General features: G+C 53.9%; 1 protein-coding gene across 2 annotated transcripts; it reads left to right on the forward strand.

Annotated features, from left to right (window-relative positions):
* Nucleotides 1-78: 78 nt before the first annotated feature.
* On the forward strand, nt 79-15174 carry Odad3 (outer dynein arm docking complex subunit 3). Of its 2 annotated transcripts, none has more exons than XM_037207680.1 (13): nt 79-762; nt 5548-5669; nt 5746-5823; nt 10117-10287; nt 10378-10479; nt 10569-10694; nt 11313-11435; nt 11930-12085; nt 13056-13216; nt 13300-13456; nt 14078-14233; nt 14587-14671; nt 14817-15174. In XM_037207680.1, the coding sequence occupies exons 1-13, from the start codon at nt 531-533 to the stop codon at nt 14933-14935; spliced, it is 1788 nt and encodes a 595-aa protein (XP_037063575.1). In that variant the 5' UTR covers nt 79-530; the 3' UTR covers nt 14936-15174. The 2 variants fall into 2 exon arrangements, with proteins under 2 accessions (XP_037063575.1, XP_028728348.1); XM_028872515.2 differs by having other exon boundaries at nt 11933-12085.
* The last annotated feature ends 110 nt before the right edge of the window (nt 15175-15284 follow it).

Here is a 15284-nt window from a genome sequence, read left to right on the forward strand (position 1 = left end):
CACGCTTGGAGAACGGCAACTCGGGGACGCCATGTTGGGAGTGGCAAGAGCGCGGGTGCGGCCGCTGGGGCGGCCATCTTGAGTAGGAACATGAAGCCGGCCTTAGAGAGAACGGATCGGAGGTCTAGCGCTTAATGGCGGCGCAATGTGCCTCCATCTTGGGAGTGGCGGGTTTCTGGCCAGAGCCGGCGAACGCGCAGGGAGAAGGGGGTGTGGGAGGGGAGACGTGCGCCCGTGACCGCTGACGTGCGCAGCCCCTCTTCTGCTGAGCCTCCCTGCGGGACCGCCCCTCGGAACCGCGCTGGCCAGTGAGAGCCGTGGAGTGCAACGCCAGTGGTTTCCTTGGGAACGCGGGCGGGGGGAGGGCGTTGCTCAGCAACCGGGAGATGCTAAGAGGCCCCCAGCCAAGCAGTTAGCAAAAGTGCATTGCCAGAGCTCAGGGAACCAGTGTTGAGGAACCCGAACCGAAGAGGCCAACTTGTAGTTACTCCCCTACGCTTTAGAGGCTTCCTGACCTCAACCCGATCACCATGACATCTCCCCTGTGCTGGGCAGCCGCGACTGTGGTGACTAGCCAGGAGCAAGTTTCAGCGCCCTCTTCCAAAGGCAAGGGCAGTAAGGTTCAGGGCCACAGAGGCAAGGCTTTGGGCCGGGTACAGGCCTGGCCTGCACAACGAAACAAGGCGGGAACCTCCTACTATTCGGGGAAGTCTTCTGTGCACGCTCAGGTGCTTGAGTTACAAAGGAAAATCCAACTGTTAGGTAAGATGCCACAGAGGAATCACGCGTCCAGAGTGTCCACGCAGCCTTCTGAGTAGTCACCAAGTGACAGGCGTTTTACCAGCGCCAACCTAGGGGACTAACCTGTAGGTGCAAACCCTCAAATTTGTTTGTGCTTCTTACCTGTCTCTCACATGGTCATTTCATGGTAACTTTACCTCTTCTGATGTGCGTATGTGTGGGTGAAAAGCACAGGTTCTAGAGTTCGTTTTTCTTATTTATTTATTATTTTGTTTTGAGTGTCTGAGGACCGAGTGAAGTACTCTCAGAAACCAGGAGACAGCAGTGGATCTCTTGGAGCTGTACTTCCAGGTGTTACAGCTCCCAGTGTGGGAGCTGGAGACTGACCTTAGGCCCTCTGGAGGGCCAGCAAATGCCCTTAACCACTGAGCCATCTCTCCAGTGAAATTTTATTTTATTTTATTGGTTTTTGGTTATTTTGAAACCGGGTTTCTCTGTGTATCCCTGGCTGTCCTGAAACTTGCTCTGTAGACCAGGCTGGCCTTGAACTCAGAGATCTGCCTGCCTCCGACTTCGATGGTTGGGATTTAAGGTATGGGCCACTATGCCCAGCTTCTGCAGCCCAATTTTTATTTATTTATTAAATTATTATTTTTGAGACTTGGTCTCATGTGGCCCAGACTGACTTGAACTCTAAGGGGACCCAACTCCACCTCTTGAGTTATAGACTTGTGCCACCATGCCTGGATTATGAGGTACTGAGGCTGGGACCCAGGGCTTCATGCACGCTACTCAAGCACTTTACTGAGTTGTATCTCCAGCTCCAGGGGAGTTTGTTTCTCTTGAGTTTGAATCTTAGCTCTGCATAGTAGTTGTTAGCTCTTGGAGAACTAGGAGTAATCTAATTGTGTTCATTTTTCCCATCTATAAAATGGGCATAGTAACCCCACAATGTAGTACTTGAAATCCATAAAATGCTCAAAATAGTGCACATTGTTACAAAGTAGAAAGTGAAAACCAGTGGCTTCCATTGAGGGAGATAATCCTGCCCTTTCCAGAGACCACTGACCAAAGTCTGCAGACTTTTTTGGCTGTCATATTGCTGAGTATGGGAGACTACTACTTGGTTTTTTAAGCAGAGGCCAGGAGGAAGCTTTACATGTTATAAGGCCTAATACAGCCCCACAGCAAATAACTATCAAGACCAAATATTGATTATGCCAGCATTTGGAAAACCCTTGTATACTGTTACTCTTATTGTTAAGATGTAATCTTAAAACTGTGCTGTGGTGTCCCATGCCTTTAATCCCAGCGTTCTGGAGGCAGAGGCAGACAGATCTCTATGAGTTCAAGGCCAGCCTGGTCTACAAAGTGAAATCCAGGATAGCTAGGGCTACACAGAGAAACCTGTCTCAACCCCCCCCCAGCACCCCCCCAAAGGAGTTAATTTTATAGGCTGGGTGTAGTGGTACATGGCTTTAATCCCAAGACAGAGGCAGGTAGATCTGTGAATTTGAGTTCAGTCTGGTCTACATATGGAGTTCCAGGCCAGCATATGTGATGTGTGTGTGTATTCAAAGCCAGACAAGGTAGCATACACCTATAATTTGGGAGGCAGGGGGATTAGGAGTGCAAGGTCGTCCTTGGGTATGCAGCAAGTCCAAACCCAGCCTGGGCTGAGACTCTGTCTTAGGCCCTACATGGGCTAGACAAGCACTGTAGCACGTATCTGAGCCTCACTGAGCTTAATATGCTATTAGTTTAAGAATATTGTAACGGACGACAGGTGTGGTAGCCAGGTGTGGTAGCACGAACCTCTAGCTGCAGCACTTGGAAGGCTGAGGCTAGATGATTGTCACAATTTTGAGGATATTATGGGGTATCTAGTGAGTTAAAAGCTAACCTGGGCTACAGAGTAAGACCCTGTCTAAAGAAAGAGAGAAAGAGAAAGACCAAGGAAATGTAGGTCAGCAAGATGTCTCAACAGATAAGGATGCTTGCTTCGAAGCCTGACAACCTGAGTTTGTTCTCTGGGACCTTGACTTTCTGATCCTCCTGCCTCTGCTGGGTTTGGACTTGCTGCATACCCAAGGATGACCTTGCACTCCTAATCCTCCTGCCTCCCAAATTGTAGGTGTATACTACCTTGTCTGGCTTTGAATACACACACACATCACATATGCTGGCCTGGAACTCCATATGTAGACCAGACTGAACTCAAATTCACAGATCTACCTGCCTCTGTCTTGGGATTAAAGCCATGTACCACTAAGAGAATAAAGGAACGCACCAGCACACCACCTGTTTTATAGGGTGCTAGGGATTGATACTGTCATCTGTAATAAAAGAGAGAGAAAGTTTTGGGGTTTTTTGTTTGGTTGGTTTGGTTTGGTTCAAGACAAGGTCTCTCAGTGTAGCCTTAGCTGCCTTGGAACTTGCACTGTAGACTTGGCTGGCCTTGAAGTCAGAATCTGCCTGCCGAGGTCTCCTGCAGTTGAGATTAAAGCAGTGTGCCAGCACACCAGTTTGTTTATTCTTTTTTTTTTGTGCTTCTTGAGATCAGACCCAGTGCCTCATGAAGGCCAGGCTAGGCACCAGCCACAGCCACAGGCATATGGGTTTTGTTTTTTTTTTTAATTAACTTTTAAAATTTTGTGCATATGAGTGTTTTACCTAACTGTGTCTGTGCACCGTGTGTGTGCCTGGTGCCTTTGGAGGTCTGAAGAGGGCATCAGATCCCCGGGAACTGAAGTTACAGGCTATGGGGGCTGCCGTGTGGGAGCTGGGATCACACCTCTCGTGGAGCTGCCCTTTTAACCACAGGGCCGTCTCTCCAGCCTCCGGTTTTGCTTTTTGTTTGGTTGAGTTGTTTGTTTCAAGACAGGGTTTCTCTGTGTAACAGCTCTGGCTGTCCTGGAACTCGTTCTGTAGCCCAGGCTGGCCTCGAACTCATAAAGATCCGCCTGCCTCTGACTCCCGAGTGCTGGGATTAAAGGCGTGCGCCACCGCCTTCCAGCTTTGTTTTGTTTTTTTGAAACAGGATCTTACCCTGGCTAGCCTCTAACTCACAGAGCTCTGCCTGCCTTTGCCTCCTAAGTGCACCACCATACCTATTTAGTTCATATGATTTTGACTGGTAAGGAATACTTCTACATGTTTATGGGATACAGAGTGTTATCTTAGTACATTGTATCATAACTAGATTATGTTATTTGGCATTTCCATCATCAGAAATTGCTGATGTTATTGTAAAGGGCATGTAATCCTTTGTGTAGCTATTTGGCAACACATGAGATGTTTTATACTGTTACTACTCTACTGTACCTTAGGGCATTAGAATTGATCCGCTGCACTCAGTTAAATGTCCTCTCTCCACCACCAGCCACCATAATACTGTTGACTGGGCTTGATGGTGCATACCAGGAGGCTGAGGCAGGAGGATCCGGTCTAGCCTGAGCTACATACTAAGACCCTATTTAAAGAGATCAAACAAAAAATGGTTTGCAAAAGTCTTGAGTGCCAGGAATGATGGGACACACCTATCATCTCAAAACTTGGGGCTTGGAGACAGGAAGATCAGGAGTTCAAGGCTACCCTTGGCTAAATAGTGAGTTCCAAAGCAGCCTGGGCTATAAGAGACTTTCTCTGAGAAAAACAAGACCAAAGCGGGTGATGGTGGTGAGAGATGCCTGAGAAGTTGAACGTGCTTGCTTCAGAATCCTCAAGAGCAGAGTTTCAGTTCTAGGGCCACATAAAAAGCTGGTGATCCTGTAAATGGCCATAACTTCAGCTCCCAGTTGGGTGAAAAATGGAGCCTCCCAGACTCCAGCCCCAACGTTCACAGAGACTCTGCCTCCGAAAGGAATGGGTAGAGGACTAGCGAGCTGCCTCAGCAGTTAAGTCTACATAATGTTCTCACAGAGGACCCAAGTTCAGTTCCCAGCACCCACTCCTGCAGCTCCCTACCACTTCTAACTGCACCAGCTCCAGGGGACCCAATGCCACCTTCTGGCCTCTGCAGACAATGCGCACATGCACACACACACACACACACACACACACACACACGCACACACGCACACACACACACACTTAAAATGTTTTTAAGAATTTTTTTAATAATGAATATGTATTTGTCTGTGTGTGAGGGGGTCTGTACACACAAGTGCAGGTGCCCAAGGAGGCCAGAAGAGGAATTTTGAACCCTCTGGAACTAGAGTACAGGCAGTTATGAGCTACCATGTGGGTGCTGGAACTGAACCTGGGTCCTCTGCAAGAAGAGTACTGGACCTTAACCTGCTGAGCCATCTCTCCCCAGCCTCCAAAATAAAATCATTTAAAAAGAGAAAGGAATGCGCCGAGGGTGATGTGGAGACACCCGATGCCTTTCTGGCCTCCAAGTGCATAGGCGCATGCACCTCCCCACACACATGTGTGGATATACTCACACAAGCATGTGCACTTCTTCCTCTTCTTAAGTAAGGAGTTCTGGAGGCGCTGGCAGCAGCCACAGCTGGGGAAGGTAATCTTGCCTAGGCAATGTTTCTAGCGCCACAGCGTCTGCACAGGCTGAGTGGGACAGGACCGCACATCTGCAATCCCAGCTTGGGAGCCGGAGGGAAGAGAAGCAAGAACTCAAGGCCAGCCTTGGCTTTATGATGAGTTTGTAGCCAGCTTGGGTTACAAGGAACCCTATCTAAAAACAAAAACAAAACAAACACCACCACCACCACCACCACCAAATAGGTCTTTTCTCTGGGAAGTGCCATTCACCTACCCAGTGACAGTGACCCCTGTCTGCCCCAGAGGGTGACCGGAAGGCCTTTTACGAGAGCTCCCAATGGAACATGAAGAAGAACCAAGACACCATCAACCAGCTCCAAGAGGAGACCAAGGCTCTCCGCATGCAGCTAAAAGACATGCTTCAGGTGAGGGTGGGTGAGTGGAGGGCTTGGGGGGAAAACAAGGGACCTGAGGAAATGACTAGGCTCCTCTCCTTGCCAGGGAGATTCTAAAGTGGTCCAGGCAATCATTCAGGAGTGGAAGTCAGAGAAGCCGTACCTGAAGAACAGGACTTGTGAGGTCAGCCCCCAACCCTATCCCCTTCACTTCCTCCACACCAGCTTCCTGTCCCAGGTGCTTCCTCTCCAGGCTTTCTCCAGACCAGCTGCCGATCATTTATTCACTCAATGGGAAAAATTAACACCTCTTTTTGTGTTTGTGCAGTCTCAGGGGCCTCAACACGGGTATGGAGGCCAGAAGCAACTTTTGGGAGTCAATTCTCTCCTACCATGTGGGTTTCAGTGAGGGAACTCAGACCACCAGGCAGCACTCTGCGCTTTTACCACTGAGCCATCTTGCTGGTCTTTGATCTTATGACACCTATTGTTTTGACCCAGGGTTACTGTTGGTGGCATTCGGTGATTAGGCAAAGCGAGTCCTTCCAAGAAGGTGTGTCCTGGTGGAGGACTGACAGGTGTTGAGCGTGCCTCCATTCTGAGCTCAGAGAGGCTGAGGAAAGAGGAGCAAGAGTTCAAGACCAGCCTGGGCTGCAGAGTGAGACCTGAAATCCTGGGTTACGGCAGTAGGTTTCTGGAGAGGACTCAGCAGTTAATAGAACATACTGCTCTTGCCGAGGAGCCGAGCTGGGTTTCAAGGACCCACTTGAGGCTGCTCACAACTGGCTGTGACTCTGGCACCTAATCTCATGTCTTTGGCCTCTGAGGGCACTGCACACATTTGCATATATCCACATTCATACACATAATTAAATATGAAATATATCTTTAAAAAAGAAAGAGGAAGTTGGGCACTGTAGGCACACATCTTTAATCCCAGCACTCTGGAGGCAGAGGCAGGTGGATCTCTGAGTTCCAGGCCAGCCTGGTCTACATAGGGAGTTCCAGGACAATCAGGACTGTTACACAGAGAAACCCTGTCTCAGGGTGGGGAAAAAAGACAGAAAGAAAAAGGGGTAGAGAAGCTGAGTGCTGAGACCAAGGGCTAAAACTGGGAGACTGAAAAAGATGTGAACTACCAAGGCACTGCTTGTTTCTCCCGTTCTGATCAGCCCTTATATCAGGGGTCTGATTGGGCTTCTGTCTGCCTCCCTCCTGAGAAGACCAGAGGCCCCACCTGGACAGCCTCCCTCCCACTGGACAGCCTCCCTTCCCACTGCACAGCCTCCCTTCCCACTGGACAGCCTCCCTTCCCACTGGACAGCCTCCCTTCCCACTGGACAGCCTCCCTTCCCACTGGACAGCCTCCCTTCCCACTGGACAGCCTCCCTTCCCACTGGACAGCCTCCCTTCCCACTGCACAGCCTCCCTTCCCACTGGACAGCCCCTCTTCCCACTGGTCAGCCTCCCTTCCCACTGGACAGTCCCTCTTCCCACTGGACAGCCTCCCTTCCCACTGCACAGCCTTCCCACTGGACAGCCTCCCTTCCCACTGGACAGCCTCCCTTCCCACTGGACAGCCTCCTCTTCCCACTGGACAGCCTCCCTTCCCACTGGACAGCCCCTCCCTTCCCACTGGACAGCCCCCCCTCCCTTCCCACTGGACAGCCTCCCTTCCCACTGGACAGCCTCCCTTCCCACTGCACAGCCTCCCTTCCCACTGCACAACCTCCCTTCCCACTGCACAGCCTCCCTTCCCACTGGACAGCCTCCCTTCCCACTGCACAGCCTCCCTTCCCACTGCACAGCCTCCCTTCCCACTGGACAGCCTCTTCCATCACCTCCTTCCCACTGGACAGCCTCCCTTCCCACTGGACAGCCTTCCTTCCCACTGGACAGCCCTCCCTTCCCACTGGACAGCCTCTCCTTCCCACTGGACAGCCTCCCTTCCCACTGCACACCTCCCTTCCCACTGCACAACCTCCCTTCCCACTGCACAGCCTCCCTTCCCACTGGACAGCCTCCCTTCCCACTGGACAGCCTCCCTTCCCACTGGACAGCCTCCCCACTGGACAGCCTCCCTTCCCACTGCACAGCCTCCCTTCCCACTGGACAGCCTCCCTTCCCACTGGACAGCCTCCCTTCCCACTGGACAGCCTCCCTTCCCACTGGACAGCCTCCCTTCCCACTGCACAGCCTCCCTTCCCACTGGACAGCCTCCCTTCCCACTGGACAGCCTCCCTTCCCACTGGACAGCCTCCCTTCCCACTGGACAGCCTCCCTTCCCACTGGACAGCCTCCCTTCCCACTGGACAGCCTCCCCACTGGACAGCCTCCCTTCCCACTGGACAGCCTCCTCTTCCCACTGGTCAGCCTCCCTTCCCACTGGTCAGCCTCTCTTCCCACTGGACAGCCTCCCTTCCCACTGGACAGCCTCCCTTCCCACTGCACAGCCTCCCTTCCCACTGGCACAGCCTCCCTTCCCACTGCACAGCCTCCCTGCAGCTGCCCCCCTTTCCACGTGCCCAGACAGACGTTCTAGTGTTGTCTCCCTGGACGCTGACACTGCAGCTAAGTTTATTGGTTTTGAGGCCACCACAGCTGGTGTGGCCAGAGCAGAGTCTGGCACTGGAATGGTGTTTGGCAGCTTGATGATTGGTGATGCCAGGAACCTGTCTTTCATGGAGCAGCTCTTCTCCTGTGCCATTTTGGGTCTTGCCCCTGTCTGAGGCCACAGGGCTCTTGTCTTTAGTGATCCCCTTCCTCATCCTCTTCCCATGTGAGGCTCTGTGGGGTCACCCACCTGACTGCATGCCAGTCCCAGTGCTGTGTGTGCTCAGCTTTACAGTTGGGTGGGGGAAGAAAAGAGATCCTTAAATCTTTAAAACTCTAGGCACTGGAGCTGAAGCAATGGCTCAGTGTTTAGAGCACAGAACACCCGGGTGCAGTTCCCAGCACCACATGGCTGCTCACAACTGTCTGTAACTCCAGCTGCAAGGGATCCAGTGCCCTCTTCTGGCATCCTAGGGCATCAGACACAAATGATGCACAGAAATACATGCAGACAACACACCATTACACTTAAAAATGGAATAAATTTTACAATGTGAAATTGATGGGAGATGAACTAGGAACCTGGGAAGGTGGCTCGGTCGGTGTGGTAAGCTTGCTGTGTTGGCGTAAGTCCTATTCCCAGAACCCATCTAAAAATCGGAGCGTGGACTGGCAAGACGGCCACCATGCGAAAATGCTTATTGCCGAGCCTGGTGACTGAGTTTGATCGCTGAGCCCAAATGGTACAGGGAAGAGTCAGTTACCGCCAACAAGTGGTCCTCTAATGTGGACATGTGCACCCACACACACGGAAAAGGAAATAAAAAACGATGGGGGCCATGTGTGGTTGCATGCACCTTGTTATCCCAGCAGTGACTAGGGAACTGAAGAGAAGACGCCCCTCAGAGCTTCGAAGTCTATGAGCAGCTAGCTTTAAGTTCAGTGAGAGACCAGTCTCAGTCAGAAAGTTGGAAAACAGTAGAAAAGGATACCGGACATGGATCTCTGGCCTCTGTGCACAGGCGCACACACACACATACATACATACATACACACATATACACACACACACATACATATACACACATACACACACACACACACACACACACACGGAGGAGCTGGAGGTGTAGGCAGACTGCTTCCCTAGCATACATGAAGCCAAAGCCCCCAGTTAATCCCCAGGGCCTCATTAAATGGGGTGCAATGGTACACCAATATGATCCCAACATTCGGGAGGTGGAGGCAGAAAGATCAGAAGTCCAGGTTCATCTCTGGCTGGATACAGAATTTGAAGCCATCTCAGACTACATAAAACCATGTCTTTAAAAAAAAGGGGGGGGCTGGAGAGATGGCTCAGAGGTTAAGAGCACCGACTGCTCTTCCAGAGGTCCTGAGTTCAATTCCCAGCACCCACATGGTGGCTCACAACCATCTGCAATGAGATCTGGCACCCTCTTTTGTGTACATAATAAATAAATAAATAAATCTTAAAAAAAAAATCTGGAGAAAAAAAAAAAAAGGAAGCCGGTGGTGGCACACACCTTTAACCCCAGCACTCAGGAGACAGAGGCAGGTGGGTCTCTGTGAGTTCGAGGCCAGCCTGGTCTACAGAGCAAGTTCCAGGACAGGCTCCAAAGCTACACAGAGAAACCCTGTCTCGAAAAAACAAAAATAAAATAAATGTAAAAGAGACCTGGGACTGTAGCTCACAGGTATAGCCACTGTCCATCTGTGCAAGGCCCAACTCTGCCTATGTGTGCGCGCGCGCGCACACACACACACACACACACACACACACACACACACGGACAGAAAAAAATGGCTGTCAAGGGTCTTGGAAGCCAGCTAGGAGACCAGAGAGAACCAGGACTCAAGGGTTTGGTGTGGGCAAGCTGAGTTCTGCTCTCTGGCCTCCCCGCAGCAGGCCCTGGAGCACCTGGAGCACCAGCTGAGGGAGAAGATGAACCAGCTGAACGCCTTGCGACACCAGGTGACACTGCGGCAGAAGCAGCTGGAGGAGCTGAGGCTTCAGCACAGTCTGCGCCAGCTGGAGATGGCGGAGGCACAGGACAGCAACACAGAGGCGGCCAAGGTGGGGCCTGCTGGGGGCTGCGGGGGTCCTGGGGGCGCGTGTGCGCGCGCGCTGCGGGAGGGACCCCGGCCCAGCCTGCTCTCCCCCTAGACCATGCGCAATCTGGAGAACCGGCTGGAGAAGGCCCGGATGAAGGCAGAGGAAGCAGAGCACATTACCAACGTGTACCTGCAGCTCAAGTCTTACCTCCAGGTAGGGATGCTTGGGAGACAGAGGTAGGTGAGGAGGGCGGACCTGGCCAGGGGCAGCAGTCACGCGCTTTCCCTCTCTCCATGTGCCAGGAGGAGAGTCTCAACCTGGAGAACCGGCTGGACTCCATGGAGGCCGAGGTGGTGAAGACCAAGAATGAGGTGGTAGAGCTGAAGGTGGTGAATCAGGAGGCCCTGAACGCTCGGGACCTCGCCAAGGTGCCAGTCTACCTGCCCAGGATGGAGTAGGGGCGGGGTCCTGCAGGGCCGCCACTGCGATGGGACTCTTCCTGGGGAGGTGGTACTAACCAGCCAGGTGCATTGATGCACGCCTTAAATACCAGTGCTCGGAGGCAGAGGCAGGCAGATCTCTGTGAGTTCAAGGCCAGCCTGGGCTACATAGAGAGTTCCAGGACAGTCAGGGCTACACAGTTAAACAATGACAGAACATCCACCCAAGTCCAACTTGGAGAAAAATGAGTTTATTGGGCTTCCTTACAGAGCATGGGTGAGGGGTTACTGATGTGAAAGCTGTGTCTGTCTCCAGAGTTCCACTCATAAGTCTCCTCACCCAGCCAGTGTAACCTTGTGAATCTCGTTTCTTGAGCCTTGTAAGTTTCATGCACTTCCTGAGTCTTGAGCCTCCCTCTTCCTCTAGGAGGGCGTGTTTCAATTCAAAGAAAGCAGCCCCGCAACACCAAAGGCTCAGGGAATTCTAGACAGAACTGAGTGGTCTTTAAGTCTTTCCCAGCGTCGGTACTGCTGCTGTGTCGCCCGGGGTCCGCTGCTCCACTTCTATCCTGGATCGATGCCTGATGCCCCCTGCCCTCCCTCTAGAACCAGCTGCAGTATCTGGAGGAGACTGCGATCCGAGACCGCAAGAAGCGCGAATACTACATAACCGACTGCAAGAAGCGGGTGGAAGAGAAGAAGCTTCAGACGGAGCGCATGGAGCGCAAGGTGGGCACACCTGAAGGTGCAGGGCTTCGCCAGCTCAAACCCGACGGGTCTCAAGCCTCCTCGGCTCGGCACCCACATCCTGACCTAGAGCCTTCCCTGCGCCTCACATTCGTCCAAGCCCCGCCCCCTCCTGATGCAGTCGGTTCCTCGCACCATCTCACCTCTCAGCCTCCTTTCCTGGGAGAGGTCATGGCCTGCAGTCTTACCCTGGTTGTCTGATTCATCCTTCCCCATTCAATTTAGACCCCTGTGTTCGAAATCTGACTGGGGCTCCAGCCCTCCCCTTTTTGGAGGCCCCTCCTTCTATGACCCCGCCTCCTTGCCCTGGTACAGAGACCACCTCTTTGACTTCTACAGGGAAAACCGTACCTAGTCCCAAGACTTTGTCCTGCCCCCCACAATTCATGCTAAACCGGATCCTCTCCTGACCTCTGCCCTAAGCCCTTATCCGGAGCTGACTTTGATGGTGGCCTTGACTGTCCCCCACCCTCAAGCAGACGCAGCGAGAGCACATACTGCTGCAGTCGGAAGACACCATCCAGGACTACCAGCGCCACAAGGAGGAGGAGCTGAAGCAGCGCTGGGGCATGTACCAGATGGAAGTGATGTTTGGCAAGATCAAGGATGCCACCGGAGTGGCTGAATCACACGTGAGTGCCTCGGGCCAGCACATGAGCCAGAGAAGGTTCCTCTTCCCTTAAAGGCGTCCTCTCCTGCCCGCTCCACCTCCGGCAGAGCTGTCCACACCAGCCCTCACTTCCTTCCCTTCTGCTGACTTCTTTGGTGTGTCAGTTCTGGGGTTTTATCTGTCAGGTTCTGCTTCTCAGATCATCACTGTGTGGAATGATCTAGGATACGGTAGACCGCCCAGTATCGCCCAACCGTGGAATCCGGGCCCTGCTCTGTGCGTCCTTTGTTAGGAGCCATGCTGTCTTCCAAGACCCTGTGTGTCTCCCTCCCGGTGCCTGATCCTGCTTTAGAACACTGACCGCAGCTGCGAGACACACACACACACACACACACACACACACACACACACACACACGTCAGTTTCTCCAGTTTGGGTTCTCTGCACCCCGCCACTCCTCAGAAGGGGTTAATCCCCAGGCTATCCTGGCTCTGACCTGTGAGGTCCGCTGCAGACCCATTCACCAGGTCGAGGCCCCCCGCAGAAGTGGGTCCCAGGCTGGTGAGGTGGCTCCCTGTGTAAAGATGATCGCTCCCAAGCCTGACAACTTGGGCCCCGTGTAGTGGACAGTGACAGCAGACTCTTCCCAGTCTGACATCCACGTGAGTGCTGCAGCACATGCACACACCAGCAGCCAGGAAGGCTGATCGCACCCCAGAAGCACAGGGTCTTTGTGCTTTGGAGCCAGATACCCAGAACTTGCTGGCACAGTGGTTTTGAAAGCAGTTGTCTTCACCACTCTGCTGCCTCCCGCATGCCGATTTTAGCTGAGTCAAATGTAGGCAGGAAAGGACGTGGGGAAAAGGACAGCCTTGAAACGGCCAGGAGACTGACCCGCACGATCCTCACACACGGCCGTGTGACACAGGCAGAGTCAGACTGCCCTGAGTCTCCCTTGACCCAGGCTCTGACCAGGGATGGGTGGCCCGCAGGCGGTGGTGCGCAGGTTCCTGGCACAGGACGAGACCTTTACGCAGTTGGAGAATCTCAAGAGGGACAACGAGCAGACGTTGGTGAAGTTGAAGGAGGAGAAGGAGCGGCTCCAGAGCGAGCTGGAGAACCTCAAGTACTCAGGGGACGCCACACTGGTTAGGTGAGGCCTCAGTGGCTGAGGGAGGCCCCGGGGGACGCTGGAGTCAGCCGCCTGTAGCTACTGAACCTCCCGGCTCCCGGCAGCCAGCAGAAGCATCGCGACCAGATGCAGGAGACTCTCAAGAAGGAGGAGCAGCGGCGCAACAACACCCAGGAGCAGCTGGATCGCACCTTGCGAACCCTCGAGTTGGCCAAGGACAGCTTGGAGCATCTGACCAACAAACTGAGCCACGTGACAATGGTAGGCCCCGCCCTGGTACAGGTCTCCCCCTAGTGATGCCCCGCCCCTAATGGCCACCATCCCTAGGAGGTTCCACCGCAGAAAGCCCCACCCCGTCCTGGTGAGCCCTGCCCTCGCCCTCCCGGAGCTTCGGAGCGTTGGAGTAAAGGTGCCACACGAGTCATAGGATCCCAGCCCTGTCTCCTTCCCAGAACGCGAGGCCCCGTTTAAGGAAGAAAGTTCCACGCCACGCAGCACTGTCCGAGTCCCTCATTCCTTGGGAAGTCCTCTTTCGATCAGCCTCAAACTGACTCCATGAGCAAAAGCAACCGTCTCCAACAACCCAAAACTTGAGCAGCCCTCCAGGGGTGGTGCAGCCCCTGGCGAAGAAAGTCCCACCCTGTCTGCAAGAGCGCCATTTCTTTAGAAAGCCATCCTCACGATGGCCTAGTTCGTGTCCTTTGTATAGCTCAAGTCCAAAGGCTCCGCCTTCAAGGCAAGGCTTTAATTTTAGAGGACCCGCCTGTGGGTGGACTCTGTCTCAAAGCTCTCCCCTCCCTGGGAAAAGCCCCAGTCGTGGGTGAAGCCTGTCCCTTCCCAGGAACCCCGCATCTCAGCTCACTTGGCCGGTCCCCACTGCAGGATGATAGCCTTTTGGCAGGAAAGAAGTTAGACCCGGATGCAGAGGACTACGTGTCCAATCTGCTGGTCGTTTTCGAGGAAAAGATGCTGAAACTGCAGGGGCAGCTAGAGACCCACGACGTGCCGGAGATGCTGCGCCACATCGCAGAACGCGAGGTGCCGGCAGGGATCCAGGCTGGGGGAGGGGGGGGACACCAGAGGGCAGGCTGAACGACAAGTGGGGACTGAGGGGTGAGCTTCATATCAAGAGAGAGAGAGAGAGAGAGAGAGAGAGAGAGAGAGAGAGAGGGGTGGGGACCAGGTGGACCCAGATGGCAGGCCTGGAGAGCCTGGGGTGACTCTGGAGAGGCCTGTGGGCAGCAGGCTTGCGTGACAGTGTAGGCCTGCTGGGAAAGCGTATGCAGCAGAGTGGACAGTGGTCTCCTAGAACTATCTTGCGGTGAGCGGGAGAAGGAGGAAGAGCGCTTCACTGCAGTCCGCACACCTCTCTCCTCTGCGGCCTCTTGTAGTTCCTGAGCACGTTGGAAGGAAGACTGCCCCTCTACAACACCCGCATCGTCCTGCCCGTCTCCACCCCCAAGGACAAGTTCTTCGGTCAGTGCACGCCAAAGGGGGATGGACGGGAAGGCACGAGGTGGCCCTAGGTCAAGGCCAAGGAGGAGGTGCATGGTGTGGTCAAGTCTGGGAAGGGGACCCGAAGCGCTCTCTTACGCTCCCCGCCCGTCCTGCCTCTGTGCAGACGAAGAGGAGAGTGAGGACGACGACCGTGACGTGGTGACCCGCACTGCCTTCAAGCTCCGTTCCCAGAAGTTAATCGAAGCCCGCAGCAAGAAGCGCAGTAGGTCGCGCAGGTCCTAGACTCGCAGTCACGTCCCATCGGACGCCTCCAGGGAGCCCTCCGATCCTCTGGGCCCACTTACCGGTGTGGGGGAGCCCGTGAGGCTCCTTCAGGGGCTGAAGGAGGCTGGAGCAGGGAGCACCGCTGGCCAGCGGCGCCCGGAGGAGAGGAAAGGCTGAGCCCTAAGTTCCCACAGTAAATCTCTCAAGTCGGGTTAGAGCCCGCCTCAGAATCGCGCAATAAAGGTCACCGACCAACCCCCTGGGCATTCACCTCTTCTTGACCCCGCACCGCCCCCAAATGGCTGACCCCACACAACGCAGGGCCGCAGACACTCGGCAGCTTCCAGCCTGACATGATACGGCTCTC

This window comes from Peromyscus leucopus, chromosome 7 (genome assembly GCF_004664715.2).
Source record: "Peromyscus leucopus breed LL Stock chromosome 7, UCI_PerLeu_2.1, whole genome shotgun sequence".
Classification (NCBI taxonomy): domain Eukaryota; kingdom Metazoa; phylum Chordata; class Mammalia; order Rodentia; family Cricetidae; genus Peromyscus; species Peromyscus leucopus.